The sequence below is a fragment of the Akebia trifoliata genome, chromosome 12 (genome assembly GCF_017979445.1).
Source record: "Akebia trifoliata isolate Shusen 1 chromosome 12, ASM1797944v1, whole genome shotgun sequence".
In the NCBI taxonomy this organism is placed as follows: domain Eukaryota; kingdom Viridiplantae; phylum Streptophyta; class Magnoliopsida; order Ranunculales; family Lardizabalaceae; genus Akebia; species Akebia trifoliata.
The window spans coordinates 30,314,877-30,339,691 of NC_141386.1; the positions used below are offsets into that span (position 1 = coordinate 30,314,877).

General features: G+C 33.1%; 2 protein-coding genes across 5 annotated transcripts; one reads left to right on the top strand and one right to left on the bottom strand.

Annotated features, from left to right (window-relative positions):
* Window positions 1-3,075: 3,075 nt before the first annotated feature.
* Window positions 3,076-11,164, bottom strand: LOC147389426 (uncharacterized). 4 transcript variants are annotated; one of them, XM_086418523.1, is made up of 5 exons: window positions 10,707-11,164; window positions 5,633-6,008; window positions 4,380-5,539; window positions 3,924-4,284; window positions 3,076-3,478 (listed from the first exon to the last, which is right to left on the bottom strand). In XM_086418523.1, exon 1 carries the CDS (start codon window positions 11,106-11,108, stop codon window positions 10,752-10,754), a length of 357 nt encoding a protein of 118 aa, XP_086274649.1. In that variant the 5' UTR covers window positions 11,109-11,164; the 3' UTR covers window positions 3,076-3,478; window positions 3,924-4,284; window positions 4,380-5,539; window positions 5,633-6,008; window positions 10,707-10,751. The 4 variants fall into 4 exon arrangements, with proteins under 4 accessions (XP_086274649.1, XP_086274648.1, XP_086274647.1 ...); XM_086418522.1 differs by lacking the exon at window positions 4,380-5,539 and having other exon boundaries at window positions 5,922-6,008; XM_086418521.1 differs by having other exon boundaries at window positions 4,380-6,008.
* On the top strand, window positions 3,932-6,334 carry LOC147389427 (uncharacterized). Its single transcript, XM_086418518.1, has 2 exons — window positions 3,932-5,841; window positions 5,953-6,334. Exons 1-2 carry the CDS (start codon window positions 3,932-3,934, stop codon window positions 6,149-6,151), a joined length of 2,109 nt encoding a protein of 702 aa, XP_086274644.1. The 3' UTR covers window positions 6,152-6,334.
* Window positions 11,165-24,815: the final 13,651 nt, after the last annotated feature.

A 24,815-nucleotide genomic window follows, 5' to 3' on the forward strand; every position in this document is an offset into this window, starting at 1 on the left:
ACTATTCTACAGGTTCACGATGGCAACCACGACCAGACAATAGATGCATTGTTTGAAGGATTATCTCAAACAATCTCTGACATATTGGGTGCTTGCCTTACAAACCACCACATGTTATATCCTTAATGTGCTTTTGCAAAGACATTAAAAGGGGAGAAAAGAGCATCCATAAAGCAGCAAAACTTCTTGGTAAAATTGAATTTTTTTTTTAAAACCATAAGCCAGCAAGAACTTTCAGATTTGGATCGTGATCAACTTTCATATATTGATAACTTGCGTTCTTTGTGTTTCAGTAAGCAAGACCCTTCACCCCTCCATTTGACTGCTTTTGATAATAATGTTTAGTTTAAGTTTAGGTAGGAAGGCCTCTCGTCCTCCTTCGTCTTCTTCCTCCTTTCTCATTTCAATAAATTTCTGTATCTATCAAAAAGAAAAAATATAACTCAATTTCTAGGCAGAAAATGAAGCAGTTTATAATTCAGATACGCTGCATTATGTTTCATACAACCAATGTTCACATGTATGATATACAAAACATAGTTTGGGCTAATTTTTCATAGTTCAATAAGTGTATGATACAAATAAGTAGATATATGCAACCAATATTCATTATTATATGGAAATCACATCCTTTAGATCTCAAAGAACTGAAAGTTCCAATTTCTCCCCACACACCACTAATGCATTTAATGTGGAGAGCAAATATGATAGATAAATTGATGCATGAATACATGATGAAAAAAATGTAACTTTTATGCACACTATCCAAAAAATGTTAATATAGAAACTATCATGCTTCCGTGAATCATACAAGACAGGTAGATATATGTGACCAATGTTAATAAATATTATTAAGAAAATATTATGTTTCAAGAATCACGAATAATTGAAAATCACATACCACCTTACAGAATCTCAATGTGCACCACCTTGACAACTCGTTGGATCTACTTATTTGGCAAATCCTGTGTAAATAAGATGAGAAATAATAACAAATCAAAGCAAAGCAAAGTAATGTGAAAAAAGCAGATAAGAGTGCTTGCAGAAGCTTTGAAGGTGCCAACTTTGTAAGATGGCTCCATTGTTTAAGAGATCAAAACTCAAAGGTGCAAATGTATTTTAAACTCAATATATAAAGAAAAGAGGTCTACTTTGTACATTGCTCAGAGATGTTGAACCCTAATGGGTCAGCCAATTTTTCAACTGAGCTATATGTATGAGAAGCTCTACTTGAGAGTATTGTATATGCTGTTTTCTTTTCCATTGTACCAATGTGTGACTTCAAAGAGTTTAGTATAAGTGTTTAGAGATTGCCAGAGTGATATATGGTTGCTCATAGTTGCTAGATAAGGGCCACACATCAGGATTAGGTATGGGCTTCAGGGAACTTCAATTGTTGTTCATATTAGAATATCAGTACGTTGTATTGTATCAAGGTGTATATGGGTACACCAGACCATTATCCTAACGTAATTAATGTAATTAGGATTAGATTAGGTTGTGGGATTAGTTATACACGGTTTTATAGTTCATTCGCAAATTATCTTGTTATTCCTACATGGTATCAGAGCCAGAAAAACTCTCAATGGTGTCATTATTATCGCTACTAACCTACAAAAAAGAGAAAAAAAAAAAAAAACAAATTCTTTCATTATTACTGCATGATTATTATTTTCAACCGATGAGATCACGAGATCTTTTTGCAACCTTGAATGCAACCAATTGTCAAATTTCGATTTAAGTCTCTAATTTAATATTGTTCTTAGTCGTGCAATGAACATTTGTGTCTCCCTAATTCTCAGATTCTGTGCACTTTCAGTTTCTTCAAATTTTCCTTGACCTAGATCTAAGACCGATGAAAATGACTTATAAACCCTTGTCTTCAACCTGCGGCCAAAAACTGTTAGATCTTTTGTCTTTTCTTTTTTTTTTTTTCGAGAACGAGTTTCAGACATTTTTGTAAAAATAATTTAGGGTGATTTAAACATAACCCCTCTAATTTTTGGGGAATATTTGAGATGCCCCTTATTTTTTCAAACTGGTGGCATGGTCCCTTGACCTCAGTCTCCTCTTATAGACTAATATTAAATAACCTATATGCCCTCAACTTCGACCTCTAAACAAAAAACCGAACAAAAACAAAAAAAAAAAAAAACACTAGATTTTTCTACCCAAAATTCCATTAGAAATGCCTTTGAGGTTTGTAGCTTGGAAGTATATGGAATCCTAAGGTTGAATGTGAGGGAGCACATCATCAATTTGACACTATAGGGGTATCTCAAATATTTTCCAAAACATGGAGGGGTATGTCTAGATTACACATTTTTTTTAACTTTTATCTCCACCCTTGGGATTATATCTACCAAACCTTCAAACCTCAGTGATCAAGATAGGATTGGAGAAATATAAGACAACGGAGTTTTGAATGGAAAAATCTAGGGTTTTGCTTTTACAAATGGTTAAGATGAAGTTGAAAATAATGAGTCGGTGATGAGGTTAAATTGATTGAGAATAATTTATCATAGAGGTTGAAGAGCTTCAAGATGACAGATTCTTTAGAGAAAAATCAAGAATTTTCGACTAGAGGTTGAAGATAACATCATTAATTTATAAGAGATGACCGTGGCTGTGGTCAAGGAGATCAATTTTGATGCAAAAGCTTCACATAACAGCCAACTTGCCACAATGCCACATCAGTCCTCAAATTCAATGGGTCCTTCTCTTATATCTCAATGCCAAATGATCTAAATACCCTCATTTTCAACCTCTAGACATAATAAGAGGTTGAAGACAGAATAATTCAGGTCGGCTGGCATTAATATATATAAGAGAAGACTGAGATAGTGGAGCCCTTGATTTTGAGGTCGAAAACGACGGTATTCAAGTCATTTGGCATTAATATATAAGAGAAGATCAAGTTAGCGGAGCCCCTGATTTCAGGGATGACGTGGGTGATGCAAATCTTGGCATCAAACTCTTCTCAATGTCTAAGAGGGGCATCATCAGTTAGAAAATATGAGATATCTAAAATATTCACTAAATCGTGGATCGTTAATCTTAATCAACCAAGAACAATGATAACAAAATGCCAACTAATTAATCACCTCAGATCAAAATAAAGAAGGAAAAAAAATAATTCAAATAATCAATTGGTCCTCATAGGGTGACCCAAAATAACAAGTGGCAGCACAGCCCTTGTCTTCTAGAAATTCAAGTGTGAACAAAGCTTGTCTTCAACGACTTTCAGCCATTTTGCTTGCAAATCAATTAACAATGGGACCAGATCAAGTTTGACTTGAGCAAACTCATGAAAGTGAAACTACTATGGGCAGCGCCTCGAAGCCACCATGTTCACTAGAAGTGAGAATTTGCTGTTCCAAATACCATCAAAGGCTTGATGTCATCCACCTTAGATAGCCTGTGGACCACTCTTTGGGACCATCATTGTCATGAATATCCCAACAATATCCAGGTGGACCTATATACAAGATTAATGATATATAATTATATATAGATGTTAGAACCAATTCATTAAAAAACATAGAAAAATGCTCAAATCTAATTATTGAAAGTCGTCGATTAAGCTGATTACTTGAGTATTAAGTCCACCAAAAGATCAGCAAATATAAGTAAAAAGATCAGCAAATATTGTTAGTGGGTCCAGTAAGTTATTCCACAAAACATTACATAGAATAACATCAAATTTTTGAGTTAAGGAGGAAACAACGAATTTCAACTTCTCGTGACATGTTGGCTTCACATATTGGTTTTAGGTGAGATGCTTACATCAAACATAGTATGTTATACAGCAAATTGTGTAGCATGAAATCTAATATAAGGTCAACATAAAAATCTGTTGATCACAAAGCCTTTAGAACTAATAATTCAATGTTTAAAGATAACTGACAAGATCAAATACTCACAGTGAGAGATGGGAAGGACCGGCTGCAACTTCAACGGAGATCTGGATGACTCTATGTTCGGTAAACCAATGCTATGGATCGGCATCTATGTTGCAGTAGCTTCTCTGGCATGCTCGTTTGCAATGGCTACAGATGCCTTTCTTGGGCTCCGATACAAGAAGCTATGGTTTCCTTGCAGACACTTCTCTCTCAATTCTGCTACGCTAACAATCCTATCCGTCGCAGTAAAATTTCCGATGGATTTGACTAGCTACATGGCTCACCGCCAAGACCAGCTCGCCAAGCTTAGTAGTACCATCTTGATCTGCACAGCGATGGCTAATTTCATGCCCTCTCTGGGAACCATGAACAACAAAGAATCCTGCATGAACATAGTGGCTTTAAGTATTCTTGTCGTCACGCTTGTCACTAATGTTTCCATACAAATGGGTACGGGTGCAATTTACATTTTCCTACCAGAACATACTGTAATCCTGTTTTCAATGCTTGTTTTACTTGTAATCTTAGTGTTATCTGCTTTAACTGTTCCCACCACTAAACATTTGCTAGAAAAACAATACCGCGTAAAACTCCAAGAACGCATGGAACAATGTAAGAATGAAAGCTTAGATAATCAGGTAAAACCTTCAGTTAAGGAAATAACAGAAGCTGTTAAAAAATCTTGGATGATGGCTCATACTAGTAGCCCTCAGTTTGTGATGGGACACTGGGTGATATGCGCTGCTTCTGGAGCATTCTGTCTCCTTAACACTCTTATCTTAATGGAAACTATCCTTCGATCGTACATGAATATAGGCTCCATGAAATTTTGTAGGGGTGAATCTGATTATAAGTGGTCAACCAAGTTGGTTCTTGTTATTCAGAGTATTGCAGTAGGGGTTGGTACCATTGCCCCGGCTGGTAGATGGCTCAACTCCATTAATTGTTTCAGGTGCCAAGAAAAAGTGAACGGAAGCTTCAGAAACATGTTCAAAGTAGAAAAGTTTTGGATCCAGAGACTGGTGGATTGGAAAGAGAGCCCATTCGCTTTTCGCATTCATGGCCAACGATGTAGGAAATTTGTCCACAATGCCAAAAATCTATTACTGGACTTCTGTATAGGAATACAGACTACACTAGTGTTGGCAAGCAAATTTATTCAGTTTGTCTTCCTATTCTTTGTGAACCAGGTTAATAAGTTCTCATGCTGCTTCTTCAAGAGATCACAGATGGCACCCAAATCGAAAGGAAGTTTTCCAAAAGATGACAGCACGAAAGTAGACCTGAGCCATGTTATGTATCTTGAGGATGAGGAGAAATTGGTTGAGATGATTGCAAAGAACACATGTGACGCTATAGATTGTTGGATTAACAGGGGAAGGAGGATGCAGCCGACACATCTTATACATCTTTTGGATAAGTCGACCATGTCACAAGGTTTTAAAGGAGTGAGAGACTTCGACAGTGACCAAATTCCCTCACTGGGTTCCAAAGAAGCTCCTCATGGTTGGGCTCTACCTGTTGTGACCCTCACAAGCGTTGCCATTGCACTTCCCAATATCGAAAATCATGAAATCAAAAGATTGCTACTTGGCGTAAGGGAAGGCCTAAGGTATGTCAGACTTGTAGAAAAGAACCTAGACAAGAAAGGAGAGTTGAGGAATATAAGTACAGCAGCAGATATTATGTGGCTAGGGGTTGACCTTAATTATAAGTGGTTAGATTTGGACCTTCGGAAATTGGCCCTTGAAGGAAAAAGCCCTAAAGAGATAGTCGAAAGACTCGCTGATGCCGGAAAGAATTATGTGATGGAGTTCAGGAATACTCATAGAAGTGGATGTGGAATGATAGATAACCCGCTTGAATGGCCCAACAAGGTTTTGCCAGCAAATTCCATGTATAGAATCGGTCGAACTATTCTACAGGGCTCCGAAAACCGGTATCAGACATCCGAAGAATTGTTTGTACAATTATCTCAATCAATATCAGACATATTGGGTGCTTGTCTAACCAACTTACCACATGTTATATCCACAATGTGCTTTTGCAGAGCCACTAAAAAGAGGGGAGAGAGCATCCTCAAAGCAGCCCGTCTTCTTGGTGAAACTGAAAAGATTTTGACAGCACTAGGTCAGCTAACACTTCCAGATCTAGATCCTGATCGACTTGCCTACGTTGACAACTGGCGGTTTTTGAGTAAGAAAGACCCTTCACCCCCATCTTTGACAGCTTCAGAGTATAATGTGTAATTTAGGTCTAGATATTTAATAATTTAGATAATGTATAATATATAAGAATGCGTGTTCCAGAAAAAATTACTATATGAAAATCATTTCCTGAAGATCACATCACAATTTATTTTATTTTTTTATAATTGTAAAAATTTATTAGAAAAGGGAGAAAGGAACTTCACATCACAATTTATCCCCAGACACACCATAACTGCAGTTAATGTGGAGGCCGACTTTTATAGATGAATTGATGCATGTATGCACCAAAAAAATATATATGACAACTTTTATGTACAATGATGCAATAAATACACAAGTATTAGCTTGGTTAAAGTATCATGCTGTACCTCGTACCATAAACTACAGGAAGATAAATTCAATCACATGTTAATATGTATAATTCAGGAAAAAAAAAATTGCGTTCCAAGAAACATGAATTTGAAAATCACATCCTACAGTTCTTGAGGAATCACAAGTTTCAATTTCCCCCCATTGGACACACCATCATAGGGGTAAATCTGAAATAGGGTGGGGAAAGAGAGAGGGGGGAGGGATAGTATGGGGGGGAAGCTTAATAGATGAATTGATGCATGCATATATCAAGATATGAGAAATTTGGCAAACAAGAAGAAAAAAAGATTGAAGAATATAGAATATCAATCCGAGACATGAGAAATATTGTTGTCTTTAAACCGATACTTTCCCCAAACAAGTAAACCTTGATCAACAATGGATTACTGGCAAAGTTGATTCTATGCTTCAACAATTTGACCATGAATTTTAGTGATAGATTTGCTGAATTTATTCATGTTTTTAGAACACCAAAATATCGATAAACAACCTTGATTAGCAACGTAATGTGGGGAATGAGAACAAAAATAAAAACCAATTAAATGTGTCAAATTTGAATGAAATCCACCTCTTTATATATATAAAGAGGTGAAGGGGAGCTAAGGCATGTATCCAAACTGGATAGTCATTGAAGTCCAAACCTTCAAGCAACGGCCTAAGATTAAACCACGAAGATTTCTTATATTGATTGGCATGTTTTTGAGAAAAATCTTCACAGAGAAAGAATTAAAACAAAGCATGAGTCGAAAATGAATTTCATCTGTTTGCTTTAACATGGAAGACTAAATTTAAATAATAAAAAAATGTAGACAGCAAACGGGTCTAATAAACATGTGCGAACAGATGAAACTGAACAAATGGTTGAGTTCAATCATTTTCCATCTTGTTGCAATCTTTAAGAGAGTGAACAATTAGAATTCAGACGTATCACTTATCACAAAAGAATAAAGAATTCAGATATATCTACATGGCCTACGATACGACATTCAATTGATATTGCCAAGCAAAAAATTGATAATGTAGAATAAGCTTTTTGACAAGCCCAAGATTCTGAACACTAACTTATTTCCAAGAAAATTTTACAGACAAATTATGTGAAATACTAAACAAATTTTGGGAGATTTTACGACGCCAAAAGGATCATTATTATAACTGTATTCAAATTGGCCACATGTTTGATTTATGTGAAAACAAGAAAGTGTTAACCCTGTCAAAAAAGAATAGTAAGAAGCAGAAACTTCATTCACTTGCTAAATCTTATGGAAATTATTGTGGAGGTGATCTCAAAGTTGAAGCTAATTTCCTCCTTCCAATAAGCCAAATCTAATTCAATCTTGAGCTCAATCTCTTCATATTTGAGTGTTTTGACTTCTTTTCCAATTGAAACAATTAATGACTTAGTTTTTCATCACCCCCTTCCCAAAAACATTATAATTGGTCCACTACATGTGTCTTTCTTGGTTACTATCCAGGTAAGGGTAGAAGGGAGTTCCAAAACTTTAATCTTCCCAACCTAATATTTTATAGTATGAAAGAATTACGCATCTCTTTAGTACAAAATCATTCTAAGAAGCCGTATCTAGAGTAACATGGAAAAATGAGCCTTGCCTCCAAGCTTTTCAAGAATTTGGAATAGAAATATGGCTAGATTTAATGACATGATTTACCAGCTATCAAATAAAATACTAGAAATAGATTTGGGCTATTTTGTAAGGACGATTAAGATTAGTTTTTAAACCTGCCTTCACAATTAAACCCATAAAAAAAAACATTTTCTTAGCATTGAAGTAACTCTTATGATTAATTCTCTACCTCAAGTTCACTGCAGAGGCTAGGATTTAGAATCAATAGAATCGATTCTGTCATTGCGAAATGAGTCAAGTGTTTAAAAAAAAAGTAATAATAAAAAATATAAATATATATATATATATATATATATATATATATATATATATATATGTTGAATTCTAGCTTGCAACAAGTTTTGCTTCTTCTCATGAAAACCCAAGTTTTCCTCTTAAAAAAATCAATCCAATGGAGCTTAGAATTTGGTCTCTCACTTTTCCCAACTTTATCAGGATGCACAAAAAACAAATACTTTTTCCTAGACAACACCCCACCATCATTTATCATTATCGGTTTCCTGTTGCATGATTGGGTATTATCACAAGCCCTAGAAACACAACTGTTACTTCCATTTTTTCCTATTGTAATATGAACCTAAAGTGAACATTCAGATTTTAGCAAGCATGTTTATAATGTCAATATCCAAATGACCAAACAAATATATCAGCAGAATTTACAGCATTTGGAAAATGCCAGAGATAACACAAGAAGCCCCAAGTAAATCAAATATGAGAAGCACTGTTTTAGTCTCCGCATCTTCAATTTTTATGTGTGCAGTGTGCAAGTTTCAAACCATAACATAAGAAATATGTAAATTTCCAGAATTTACAGCCATATAAGGCCAAATCACATCAGATAAAGTGTCTTTATAAACATTACTTGAATTCCATTAAGAGTAGACCCAGGCTTTCAACTTTGTAAAGACATGTGTCTCACTAAAGATGCAGCAAATGAAAGAAGAAGAAAAATAGCCAATACTGAAAAAGTAAAATAATGATCTAGAACACCCTCACATTAGAGTCACAGGTGCTAAGTTAACTGAAAATTTGCAATCCAAATCAACCGTTTAATCAGATTTGTGGAGATAGCGTGATAATTGGGTAGATAAATAAAAGATCTGAACAGCAAGCCTGTTTCAGCCACAGATTCCAGCAGTGGGAATAAACATGTGTTCTTCCATAAGAAGATAATTGTACTCCATTTTCAACAAAATAATAATCCATTTTCTTGAGGAAATTACAAAAACAGATTATTTGATCCCATTCTCTTAGTTACAATATCTTATACATGATGTATCACTCTCATTTTGAAATCACAAGATCCTAGGATATCCCTGGACCTTAGAGAGCTTGTTTTCTAGCTTTAATTGCTGACTCTGACTCATTCCCACTTCATAGTATTTCATATAAATAATCCCTAACCTAGAACCCTATATAAAACAAAAACAAAAACAAATAAAAATTAAAACAGTACTTCAAGCCCCGGCGGAAGACGAAAAGATCATAGAGGCTTGCCACTGCAAAAGCTGGTCGCTCATTTACTTTCTTGTTTAAGGCAGCAATATTATTCTAATGGTTCTGATAATTTCCAACATGAAAAGGGCCATTCCGTCCCATCTATCTATACTCTAGAACCTGAAACCTCCATCTACGGCAGTTTCTATAACAAGCCCATCGATAAAGGGTCCAAACCTTATAGTTGATGAACAAACTAAGGAGAGATGGGTCCTCCTTCTTTGGGTTGTGGAGCTGTTTGATACCTTTTTCATACTTTTTCCTAATGTTTGAAGCATAGATTAACAATCCTTAAGTGATTCCTTTTCCATCCCTACATTTGAGGCATCTAAAGGCAAGAACACGTGATTAGGGGAACTAAAAGAATTATACAGTGTTAAGTAGGGCCGGAGTTTTGCTTAAGATCATAATCACAAAATTCTCCGATTTTTATTCAAAAAAGCATAAAAATTCCCCGAATAAGGGATCAACCGATTAAATTGGCAAATCAACGAATTCATCAATGATTTATCAATTAATTTCCAAACATGGTAAGATTTTCACCCTTTAACCTCATAATTTTATCTTCTACAACCTTCAAATCTCAAGATTTAGATATGGTTTTTGGGGAAGTTTGGAATGATGGATTTTGGAAAGAAAACCCAAAATCATCATTTGTATAGTCTCCAAAATTTTCCCGAATTTGTTTCAAAAACTAACCCAGTCAAAACCTCGCCAAATAATTGCTGAATCCGAACTTGGTTACCATGCTTAAGATGATTAGACCTAGGCCTGATAATTGATTAATAATTTTGAAGATTGTCAAACTTTAATTTCTCAGTTCAGTTGGAGACTCACTTTAATCTACAATTCAAATTAAGAAACAAATATCAGACAGAAAACAATTCAATTTTTCCATTAACGAAATGAATGTAAATCTCATTAAGTCTCAACCAACACTGATCTGATCTGATGTCCATTCACATTGAAACTTCGACAAGTTTCACCATTTCATAATTCTTAAAAGAGACACGATAGTAATTCTCAAGAAACACTCTTGAAGATAAGACCATCAAACAGAGAAGATGATCAAGAAGAAGAACCTGTAAGTAATTTTTAAAAACAATCTCTCTCTCTATTTGTGGCAACTAATCATCGTCGTCTCTCTTCTTGGGCTTCCTGTAAGTTTCTTCGATGTGCTTCGCCATCAAGACCGCTGTATTCGCTACCCTTTTGATGTTGGGAACGTTGTAGTTCTGAGCAATGTAAACTCCACATACAGTCCCCATCAAGAATATGAAATTGTTCCTAATTATCCCCATTATTACTCTGCAACTCCACCTCCACCACCACCTCCACCTCCAAAGCGATGATCGATCAGAGAAATCAGGATTATCTAGTCTTCCCTTGAATCCATTAGGGTTTTGGAGAGTTTGATTAGGGTTTCGAGGACTTGGGGGAAGAAGAGTCGTCGAAAATCTGGCTTTTAAAACCCGACGTCTCATGACTCGTCCTGCTCCTCGCCCTCGCCACGTTTACCGAGTTGCCTCGTACGATCAACTTCGGTTTACAGTGTTTTTATGAGAGCTTTTACTGTCTCCCCCATGGTTTTTAAACTCGGTATTCCGTGTCGTCTCGTTCACCTCCGATACCGAGTTGAATCGGACGATACGTCGAGTCGAATCGTCTCGTTCGATATTGAAACAATGGTTTTTAACCATTTAAAAAATCTAAAAATCTGAAAAATTCAAAATTGATTCCTATTAAAAAAATGAACCCCCCAAAAAATATAAAATTAAAAAAAATTCATAATATACATATCAAAATAAATAAATTAAATATTTACATTATTACGTTGTTTCATTTTCATTGCATAAGTGCACTAAATTTGTTTTCCAAACACAATATTTAAAGAGCATCAAACTTATCATCAAAAATATTAATTAAAACACTAATTTCAATTCGATAAAAATCGGTATTATAAAAATTGGATCGACCCTTATTGGAATTGGTTTTTATTCGATCTCAATATGATTCAAATATGTTTCAATTAATTTTCATCATATTATAAGTATGATTTGACATATAAAATACAAAGAAGCAATATTTCAAAAAATAAAATACAAAGAAACTTCACAATTATGTAACACAATTGACTTACTTTCTCACATTTTATCGAATAGGGACACGATTGATCCATATTCCATTCGATAGATTATTGCATTAAATTCTTATCGGATCTAATTTTTATTGGAACCCAAATCTTTAATCCATGTATGAAGTTATCTAATAGGCACAAATAGGATTTTGGATCCATTGACAGCCAAACTATTTTCAGAACCCAAATCTTCAATCGAGATTTGAAATTATCGAATTTGAATGGATCAGATTTTGGACCCATTGATTGCCTTACTATTGAGGGGATCATAGTAATTTATGATCCTAAGTATCCGATTACATCAATAATTAGCAGTTGAGAAGCATCCTATATTTGCAATTTCGGAAAATGGCCCACAATTTAATGGTGTTGATTCAATGTGCATCATTGGTCCATCACTAATTTCAAAAATATTCGGTAAAACTCAGACGAGATTTTGAAAATCTCGTCCTCGTTTGTCTCGTGAGTTAACGTAAAATCTGTAATGTCTCGTATATCTCGTTCATATCATCCGAGTTTTGCGAAAATATCGTCCGAGATGACTCGCATATCTCACGATACGCGGTCGTCTCATGACTCATTGTGAGTTGATCTCGTTAGACTGCGATACCAAATTAACTCGGGCGATACATCTCAATCTCGGACGAGTTTAAAAACCATGGTCTCCCCTAACTTTTATTATGAGCACTGTGTTCTCTTAGTAAAAGTTAGTGTGGCAATAGATTTTTTCCAAAAAATTATCAAAAAAAACAATTTAAAACATACTCTCAATCTTTTCTAAAATCACTGGACAATCCAACATTTTGAGAGTAAAGCGAGTCCCCAACTAAATTCAGAAATTATTCAACATGGGTACAGTTCTATTAATTCCCGAAGAGACTGACTAGTTGCACATCACCAATTGCACTCCATCATTAAAAAAATTCCCCTTTGCACTCCATTTGAATTATTACAACCCAAAAATAATTTTAAAAAATATTGCACTCTTTTCTTCTTCTTTTTTTCTTCCTCGACAATATGCCTATGGAAATTGTTGTGCATTCAATATAAATACATGGCCATTACTGAACCATATTTACAAAGTTGGACTTTTCAAAACCATATTACAAGAAATACTTTGATTTCAAAGAGAACACGAGAAAAATAGAACATAAGCAAATGAATAAGTTTTAAACCCTAGAAAGCTACGAATTGAAGTGCAATCAGTAGGTTAAAAAAGTGGTAAGTGAAAAAAGGATTTTTTTTTTTAAGGTTAGTAAGCTCCCAAAACTAGGGCTTATTGGCTTGTTAGCTTGGCCCAATCTTTAAAAAAAAAAAAAAAAAAAAAAAAGGTGTTTGGACCATTGACATTGAGCCTGAAAAGATTGGATTGGACTCAAAATTTTCAAACCCATCAAATGCAAACGGGCCCACTAGGATGGAGATTGGACCATTATTTTGATGAAAAACAATGTTGAACAAAGTTCATGAATTTAGATTCTTGTAAAATCTCAAATAAACTGGGCCCATTATGACGGTGCTTCTGTTTAGGCAACTTAGGCTCGATCCGGGTATAACGATAGTCTAGGGTACAGGCCGCCTCTTTACGGCTAGGTTAGCATTAAACCAAGCCTGGCCCAAACCAGCCCATTGACATTCCTACCCAAAGCGTGATCTTTGGAATCGATGTCATATTTTCGAATTCTAAATACGGTGAAATTTTGGGTCCTATTTTATTTTTAAAAAATGGATCGAACTCGATGACAATAGTTTCATTTCTCACATTCTTCTTCATGAATCATGATGTGTTCCTGGTTTGGATATTTGACAAGAACCGACTGAAGTTTCATCATGGGCTCATGAACACTCATTCAGCAAATTAGACAAAGAGAGAAACTGATTGTAATTAAGATCATGGTTTTAAATTTTGTTAGCCCACCTAGCCTTGCCCCATTATCATATATATCTAATTTGGTTCCAATTCTGATCCCAATAGTTGAATTACTATCAGACCCATTCCCATCCCTAGTGTCAAATTTTTAATACTACTATGGTCATCTTAAATAATTTCTTTAATAGAGATGAGAAGGAATAATTAATGGATGCAATCATATACAATGTTTTGAATTGAGATTAATGGAGATAATAGAGCATGTGAAGTGATGTAATATGATGTGTGGGATACACCGAATCACCAGCTCAGGATGGATCCATTGGGTGATGGTTAGGTAATGAAAAAGTATGTATCCATGGTTGCCCAACCCAGCCCAATATTAAATGGGTTTAGAAGTCCGGCCCAACCCAAAATTTCAACACATGGTATACAGTAACTCAAAAATAATAATTCAAAAATACATTAAATAGAAAGTCCCATACTAAAGTGAAATTCAGTCCTAAAACAAGAACTCTCTTAAATTCTTTGAATAAAGTGCACCAAAAACTAAGTATGAGTCTTAGGAAATTCGTTCGGTGTTTGTTGATGCACAAAATTTTTCAAAAATAAATACTCAGTCTCTCTAATGTGTTCTCGCTAGGGGTGTCAATGGGTCGGTTCGGATTCAATTCCTATAGGATTTACAATCGTTAATTTTTCTCAGTTTTGATTCTAATTTTGTTTCTCAAAATGATGGAATCTACATCGGAACTGTAAAAAAAGAAAAAAATTCTCTTTTAAATGGTTTAGATGCTCAATTTCTATGGATTCCTATCAGTTTTGGTTCTCAATTGGTTCGATTTGAAGAGAAGTGACTCTAATCGGTTCAGTAAAATGGAACCAGAACCATTCTATCAACTCCGGGTTTGGTTTTAATCAAATGGGTACCCATTACACTACTTAGTTCCCACGTCAAATATGTCATTATTTCTCAAACCTTTTGCCCCTTTGAACTATTGAAATAAAAAAAAGGCTTTCTCTTATACCAAAACTTAAACAAGAAATTAATAGGAAGCAATTGTTTAAGTAGGCAAAACACACACACACACACACACACACAAATCTCCATACAAGAGGATGCAAACCTTTTAACAACTCTTTAGTTTGCCTCCAACCTTCTCTTCCTCAATTTTTAAAGAAAGTTGCTATTGCCACACCAACTCTTACTAACACCACACCAATTGTGTGCAATTCTTTGATGATTAAGGTCCTGCTTGTTTGCACCATAAACAAGCGCAAACAGAAACGTTTACATTTGTTTGCGAGATGTGGAGTTGCTTGGATGCTAAATTTTTGGTGGGACCCACCGTAAAGTAATACAAAACTTAATTAAAATTACAATGAAATCTTCGTAAAGTGTTTCGAAGAAAATACCTCCACAAAAATTTACATTATTTAAGTTTCCTCTGTCTCTCTCTCTAACTTCTTAAACCTCTCTCTCCGCTCTCTCTCATTTTCCCCTACTTTTTAAATAGGCAGATTTACCAAAACATGCACAACTTTTCGTTTATTTACCAAAATGGTAAACTATTCAAAATATTTTCGAAAACGGTAATTTTACCATTTTCGGAATTAATTTTTTTTACCAAAACGGTAAAAACAGTAAAATATATTTTTTTTACCGAAAATACCCTTTTTTATTTTTTGACTAAAATTACAAAAATAAAATTGATTTCGGTAAAAAAAAAATTGTAAATACATATGATTGTTGGATTACCGAAAAAGAGTGAATCTTTTTAGTTGGATTTTCATTTTTTTAAGGTTAAAATTATAAATACATATGTAAAACAAAAAAAGGGTATTTTCAGTATAAAAAAAATACATTTTACTATTTTTACCGTTTTGGTAAAAAAAATTAATTCCGAAAAACGGTAAAATTACCGTTTTCGGAAATATTTTGAATAGTGTACCATTTTGGTAAATAATTTCAAAAACTCTACTGTTTTGGTAAATTATTCTTTTAAATATTACTTAATGTTAATATAATTATTATTTAAACAAAAAATCGTGGGATAAAATCCTACTTGGAGCTAGTTTCTATTTATATTTTAAAATTACAAAACAAAAACAAAAAAAGATTTTTTAAATATTGGTGTTTTTTTTTAAATATAAGAAAAACGAAGGATAGAATCCTACCTCGTTAATTTATATTTATTTTTTAAATTAAAAAAATAATAATTATGGAATAATAGTCTTACTTGTGTTAATTTATATTTGTTTTGTATAAATTAAAAAAATTATTATTCATTAGATGTAGGGTATTAAAATGAGTTTGGGGCGAGTTACATTTAGGCACTATCAATGCTAATATTGGTATGTTTAGGGCAATGGGGTTTCTTTCCAAAATGGAAAATTAGCAAGTGGAAATTGGTATCATGTAGTAGATGTTTTAAGGTAAATTGTAGCTGATTAAAGAGATTTTGGATTTCTATTATAACCCTGATTTAAAGATAATAACATTGTATGACCTATATGAAAATGCTTTGTCTGTAAGTTTTCAATTTGTTTTAAAGTGATATGTAATTATTTATCATTTTTATTTAACTTTAAATAAGATTTTAAAAATAAAATTATTATTATTATTATTATTATTATTTTATGTTTACATGATAATCAAACAAACGTAAAATTGTACATTGAACACAATCAAGCACTCCAATCAAAAAACTACGTAAAATTCAATAAACACAAGATTTTGTGTTTGCAGTAGTTTACGTTGCAAACAAGCAAGGCCTAATATAGGAATTAGTGTGGCAATAGTAACTCTCTTTTTAAAGCTTTACAAAATCAGTCGAACTCAAAAACTCATACGCCAACTTGAAAGAATCAAATAAAATTTATTTTTATCTTTATTTTTATTTTTTATAAATATTTTAAAACTTACTTTAAGTATTTTAGTGTAAATTTTGGATGTCTAAGTCACATCGAAATCCAATTGGATCAGGTCGACTCGATACAAACTTCTAGCCATATGAAAAGTGGTTACAAACTATCGGTTAAAATGAACAGTCCATGATTCTTTAACTTGTAAACTGAGGCTAGAAATTTCATAATGGGGAACGCTAACATCCAAGACCTCATAGGGACGTTAGCACTCTCCAATACTTTTTTTTTCAATGATATATCTACCCATTTTTATCATTTAACAAAAAAGACAATGGTATATTAGCCTTTTTACATAGTAAATGATTATTTATATAATTAGTATTTGTCTATTTCCTAATAAATGTTAAGGGCATTTAATCTTTAGAATTAAATGTGTTGTTGCAATAAATGATTTGGCAATCAATGCAATCATTTATTATTCTACCAGATTGACTTCTCCTTCTCCTTTAGAGAGACAAATCAAATTGTGGATTTTCTAGTTAGTTATCTTACTGCCCCTGGTAACGTTAGGTTGGATCCTCTAAGCCTCCCTAACAGTTTCAAAAACATCATATTTAAGATGCCTATGGGCACATCTATAAAAGAACGTAAGGGCTTTTTGTTTTCTGGTAGAGATTTGCCTAACCCTCTCTTAAATTTCAAAAATAAAAAATAAAATAAATAAAAGATCAACATATTCCTATTTGTTTTCACTAAAAGATAAAATAAATAGAGGTATCATTGAAAAAATAAAGTGTTAGAGAATGCTAACTTCTCCCATAAGATCTCGGACATTAGCATTATCCTATATATATGCTTCTTCTTTTTTTGTGAATTATTATGACATTGACTTAGAAAAGCAAATAGAGAAGTAACAAAACTAACCGACCCAAACTTTGACATGAAGAAGAGAACATAAAAACCAAGGAAAGAGACATAAGTGGTGCATGTTGGGTTGACCTTATAATGAGATCACATAATTATAACTAAAATAGATTAGATAAGAGAAGAAAACATCCATGATTTGTAAGGTATCCAAGTTGTCCATGTAGGGGTCCTGTCCTCCACTAAGTAGTTAGTAGGGTTCAAATGTGAGAAAAGACACTACAGTGCCCATCTTATTATGTCCCACTTGAGAGAGTGAGAGAGATGGGTTAACGTGCATGAGTGCTTACTTTTGTGTGTATATGTGTGAGTGTGTGAAGGTGAAGGACTGCGTTGTTTCTAAGCTCAGTAGAAAAATAAAAAGAGATCGAGACGATGAAGTAAGCTTAAAAGGGATTGGGAGGATATGGTGGCAAAGCATCTATAAAAGAAGTGCAAACCAAAAGTTCGTATGATAGCAACGTACCCTAACTTTTCTAACACACACGCACTCATATGGCCCTCCCCAACACCTTTTTCGTTAGCCATTGATGCCCATATTGTTTGTCTAATAATATTTTTCAGACAAAGATTAGTATTATTCAATTTCAAATCTCTCCACATACAATTATTTATTGGCATCGTACTTGTTAATTCCACTCCAACACTGAAGTCGGGATTATAATTAAATAAATCACAATTTCTGTGAACTAGTTCTCTTATTATGGGACTACTACATTTTATTTTATTTTTATAACGGGGGTGTCCAGACTTACATCCGACTAGGGGGATCGGATGAGTTAGGGTCAGAACCAAGGCACATGAGACCCTCCTCCGGGCACATGCAACGCTTGCACATCACACGCACTAGGTGAGTTAGGGAATGTCCTCACAGGTGGCCTTGACGAAATATTACTCATATTGGGTATTGAGCCACAACCTACGGACTCTCACCTCTTATTGGATTTGAAGTTTCCATTGAGAACATCCCCTCGGGGTTATTATGGGACTACTACATATTTGTAGATTTTTTGGAGCGGTCATTGTCCTAGATTTGTCATATGATACTTGAGCAAGCATGCTTATTTTTCTTAAATTCTTTCTAGTTAATCCACAATTTATTTTTGGGATCTAATTTGATCGATAATTTCTATTTTCATCATAGACTCATTTTTCTGTCTAATTGGGTCTTGTCATGATACTATCGATATTTTCTTTGTGGAAATTGTGTGAATCCCTTCTAATTCTTTGCTTAGATGGAACTTATTATATAAATGAGCTAGAGAAATATCTCAAGATGACATTGTCATCGAGGTAAAAAATAACTTTTACAACCCCCACCTCATCACAACCAACATTGTCATGCAAGATATTTTGACCAGACGCCATGAATCAAATCAAGTTTTAGCTCTAGATCGGATAATTTAATTTATATATCACAAGGAAGTTTATATGATTTTAATTTATGAATCAGTGTTCTTCAATCACAGTGGGCCTGTTCAAATTTCAAAATCTATAGGTGGCATCATGATCTTGACACATAATTCTTTAATAAGACCCAAATTGTTTGTTCTTTTAGTTTTATATATGACAAAAAGAAATTGGAAATTATGTTTAAGTGCCATATGGATTTAGGGGTGGTTGGTTGTTCAAGAGGGAGGGGGGGAGGGAGTGAGAGTTGTGCTTGAGCAATTATAAGGGATTGATTTAGAATTAGAGGCCAACCAACATATTTGAATTGTAAGAAAAAAAAAAAAAAAAAAAGCTGAGTCGTGTATAATCCCCCACTCCTAGGAAAAGAAGCTTCACTGTGACAAAAGCACTTCCACCATTCATTAATGAAAAGCTACATATCATTATACTTTCCATTGGTGGGTGCGATTTTAGAACCTAAAAAAGTTAGCAACTTTAGGGTTTCTATGATAAGGTGGTGCTCATTCTCAAGAGAGTGTGAGAGAGTGAGAGAGAGAGAGGGGGGCAAATTCTCAAATAATTACACAAAGTTTTAATATTTTCGAAATGTTATTAATATTGATAAAGCTATCACATAATGTTGATAATTTGATAATATTTTATCAACATTATGTAATAGTTGTGTCAACATTAACAACATTTTGAAATTACCGAAAACTTTGGTAATTATTTGAGAATTTACCTTTCTTCTTCTTTTTCTATGTTCTTTTATTTCTTAATTTGCTTGATTTGTGGGGTATTGAATATGAACCCTTCTTTATGGGAGGATAAACATTGGGAAGACAACCATTATGTTTCATTATATAGATGTTCATGTTGGGGATCTTGTTGGATTGGATCCGGAATAAATAAAGGTCAATCTGGTACTAATTGCTAAGGATCAAATTGAGTTTGGATTGGATTAGATCAAATTCGATTTGATATACAAAAAATGTAAATAAATTTGATATATTAATTTAACAACATATATAATATAATTTATGTATTGTCTCACATTTCATAGGATTATGACCCCATTAGATCAGGACAAGGTTGATCTAGAATTGATCCAATGTGTTATCAAATTGTATCACTATTGAAACATGAATCCTTGATCCAAATCCAAACTTATCGAACTAGAACATATTGAGCTTTAAGGGTTTGTGTCGATCTATTGACAGCCTTAGTTCACATATTACATGAATATATTTGTGGAAATTGTTACATTTTTTATGAAAACATATAATTATATAACCATCCCCGAAAATTAGGAATAATTCACAATTTTTCGCTCCATTAGAATAATTTGTATTATTTGAAAATCATCACAAAAAGTAGTACATTCTATTATTACTAATCATATTAAAAAGCTACGATTTGAATTTAGGTTTAAATGAGCAATGCAGATTCTTCAATTTTAGGTCAAGTTATTTTTTGTAAAGCATGTTAGAATGGATTGAAATTTTATGAGGATGATCATCAAAGTATGAAGATAAATGTATATACTTTAATTAAAGGAAACCTTCTTACTTCTCTCTTCTTGTCCAATGTGGGAATAAACATTTGACAGAAAACAAATAATATTTTTTAGATACTTACAAAAACGTGACCAACTTTTGACATATTTACAATTCCGGCTCACTATTCATTTTAATTACCAAAATGTGAATAGACACAATATCGGAGGTTTTAAAATGACAATTTCACTGATTTAAAGTAAAAATCTCACAGGTATCAAGTGAATATCTCGCAAGTTTCCCTACTTCTAGCAAAATCGTCACTATACATACTAGAGAGTTTGTCACTTTAAACTTGTGATCTCATCACTTGAAAAATATGTGATTTTGCATGTTCTCTCTTCTTATCCAATGTGGGAATAAACATTTGAGAGAAAATAAATAATATTTTTTAGATATTTACAAAAACATGATCAACTTTTGATGAATTTACAATTCAGGGTCACTATTCATTTTAATTACCAAAATGTGAACAGGTACAATATCAAAGGTTTTAAAATGACAATTTCACAGGTTTAAAGTGAAAATCTCACAGGTATCAAGTAACTATCTCGCAAGTTTCCCTACTTATAGCGAGATCATCACTATACATACCAAAGAGTTTGTCACTTTTAAACTTGTGATCTCGTTACTTGAAAAATCTGTGATTTTGCATGTTCATGTTTTGGTAATTAAAATGAACAATTAGTTAGAACCATACTACCATCAAATTCAGCTCCCGAAATGATAATTTACCCAATATTTTTTACTTTAATATAATTTTTTTTAAATTTTCAAGCAAAACAATGTTAGATAAAGGTCTTGGATTCAAATTTCTTTGAAGAAAAAAAAAAAAAAAAAAACAAGAACCAAAAAACCATAAATAAAAAAAATTACTTTGATCAATTCCTCCTAACCTTCAATCATCGAAGTACCGTTTTTGTTGAAAAAATGGTTTTATTATATCCAATCCTGGGTCTAATAATGTTCGTAGTATGAAGTTTGAAATTTGGGAAACAAAATGATATAAAGCTGGAAAGAGATAAAACAATTTCAATGGTTGGGGAGTAAAAGTCTCAATTTTCACTCCAAAACCGTAGAACTTCCCAAGTTGGCAAAAAGAATCTCAAAGTGAAATTATAAGACAACATGATTGATAACAAACTGATAAAATATAAAGTAAAAGGACGGTTGAAATTTTTTGAAGAAAGTGAGAATCAAATTCTCTGGATTTGTGAAGAATATGGAAGAGAAGTAGAGATTCTAGAATTTGTCAGTTATGATTCTTAAGTACAAAGACTTGCACTTCAAATACCAAGTCACCCAAAGACCTTTGACACGTCAGCAATAATCTAAGGTAAAACCCAGTCGAGTTGACTTGAAACTCAGATGAGTTGACTCGATGATTTGAGTTATATGACCCCAAAACTCAATGGAACCAACTTACAGAGTCAACTTTGCAAATCATTAAGTTAAATTGTCAACTTGTTGCTAAGTCAACTCGAAAATGCTCCAAGTCAAGTTAGAAACTCAATCAAGATATTGTGCTATATATAATATTTTGGTGGTGAACAAAATAAATAAACATTTTTTTAATTCAAAACTTACTTTTAAATATTTTGAAAATATATATTTGACTCATCCAAGTCCACTTGCGAGTTTTTCTACTTGACCCAATTAAATGGATATTGAGTCAACTCAGAGTTGTTAAAGTTTTAAAACAAAGGGTTAAATCAAGTGAACCCTTCATTAAAAAAAATGTTTAGGTTTGATGAATAATTACAGTATTAGATAGTTTAGCAAAACTTAAAAAAACTAAGCTTAAAACCATATCCCACCCCTATTAAATTTTGTTTTTTAATTTGCTTAAGCTTGGTCAAGGTGTTGAAAGATGTCTCATTGACAATAAGACACCACAATCATTAAACATCACGAAAATGAATGTGATAATTGTCAACCATGCCATCCAATACAAAACACCCAAAACAGAAAAAGAATTGGAGAATTGTCGTGATCTCTCAAAATGAAAAACTAACTTCAACCTTAGATTATGATTTGCAACACCCCATAGAATTACATAAGTGATCATAAAATAAGATCAAAAGTGCCTCCTTGAACTAAGCACGACATACTATCGATTTGTTCTTATACAATTATTTGGAGCAATTCTGTAATTTATGGAAAACTCATGTATAACTATCTCTTAATATTGTATCTAAAGTTTAATACTACTAAACTACTTTATCATAATCTACTTTGGACAAAGGCATCTCTCTCTCTCTCTCTCAATTTAGATGCTTTCATCCCTCTTACAAAGCAACTTTGCTTTTATTCATTTTTTTCTTCAAATTATCATAAATTCTAATATATTATTAATTTAAGAGTCCGACCAGTCTTACTAACATAGTAATGTTTCAACTTTTACTAAAGGTCGTTGAACTCACCTTGTGACATGCAAAAACATGATCTGTTGTCCCAAGGTTGTAGGGGACAAAATTTTATGAACTTTGAAAAAAAAAATCAAAAAATGTTATTTTCACTGTTAAGCTTTAATTTAAAATTTTGGAATTTCGTAAAAGTTTGATAACTATCCATTTTCCAAGGTTGTACCTTAGATCAAATCCATAAAAAAAAATGATTTTTTTATTTTGATTTTAGATATAAGATTTTCCATGAAATCAAGAGGGCAGTGGTGTTGGATTGCCAATGTGCATGTTAATCCATTTGAGCTCAAGGACTCTTAGTAATAGTTAAAATCTTACTAAGTAAGGAAAATATTTTTTTAAATTTATTTACAACAAAAATAATACTCTAGAAAGCTTGCATATATCTTTAGAGTAGTTTTCAATTTAAATATTTTATTTAAAAATAAAATTATTTATATTTTATAAATTTTCTATGGTATACCCTCTTAATAAACCTTTTATTCTATTTATCTATAGAACTCCTATTAAAAAATAAAAAAAAATTTATTCAAAAAGAATATGCCTCGTGACGAAATTGTCAAACAACCACACAAATAAAAATCATGATTTTATACAAAAGTGGTCTGGAAGAACTATTCAATCAATCTCAAAATTTTAATAAACACTATGATGATTATGACATAATTAATGATTCATTATAAGATAATTTATAATTAAGCTTTCGTTTTAGTGAATTAATATAATCTCAATCCTCTCTCATAGGCACAGTAATTTGATCCAAAGAATTTAGTCCATTAAATTGGTGGGACCATCAATTAGGACTACAGGAGTCATGTAAGGACCAGTAGCTCATTCACATGCAACTTTTAGGGTGTGAACTGTGAACTGTGAACTGTGAACTGTGAAGAGAACTGCAAACGGTGGGCCCATCCTATAGAGATGGGTCGCGCTCTTTTTTCCAAAAGAGAAGAAAGTCTGTCTCTATCAATATAACTTAAAGAGACTCCTTATGTACCCTAATATTATAATTTTCGTATTTTAATTAGATTGTTTTGTTTGAAATCAACAAAAAAGAAAAAAAAAATGCTTGTTTGTTTAAAGTAATCATGTGGTGACGTTCAATGAAACATTAGCCATGTGGGATTGATAAAGAAATGATCTACAATATTAGAATTAGGGTTACAAAGCGTACGGATTTAGAAATTTAAAAAAAAAAAAAAAACAAGGGGTCTGTGAATGACTCCAAGAAGAAATTTAGCACATAGTTATAAAATTTTGAGTCTAGATAATATGCACCATGGGTGGAGGATTGAAAGTGAAACCCTCCTCCCACACCTCAACACATGTCATGTAAAATCATAATTTAAAAAAATTTAAAAACGAGATATTTTAGGGATCACTTACGCGACGTGACATATGTTGAGGTGTGGGATCATGGTTTCAATCTATGTGTGTGCATAGGATCTGGACTCTAAAATTTTACGACATAAATTAAGATTCGAGATTATGTGCACCCTAGGTAGAGGAATGAAACCAATACATAGCACGGAAATTATGAAAAAGAAATATTTTAGGCTTTAATTTCTTAGATTGTGACTTATGCGGCATGTATTGAGGTGTGGGAGGAAGGTTTCATTCCTTCACCCTGGGCGCATAGGATCTAGAGTCATAAATTAAAGAGAAATCCTATTGCCATGCCAACTTTTACTAATGCCACCTCAAGATGTGTTTTAAATCTTTGGTGATTTATATATGAATTTATGTCCAAGATCTCGTCTTAAGAAACAAAGGTCTTAAGTTTGAATGCCCCTTAACGGCCACTCTCATGGGTTCAACTCAAAAATTATTTGGTAGGGCCCGAGAAGGAATTGCACGTGCTCAAAAGATTAGTCGGGTGTTCTAAGAAGTCTGAATACTTTAGTTCCAAAACAAAAAAAATAGAGAAATAACAAGTATGGTTTTTCTTTCTTAGACCTTGCACTAGGTACTTTTATTTTAGATACATATATATGATCCCATTTATCCATCTCTTCCATACG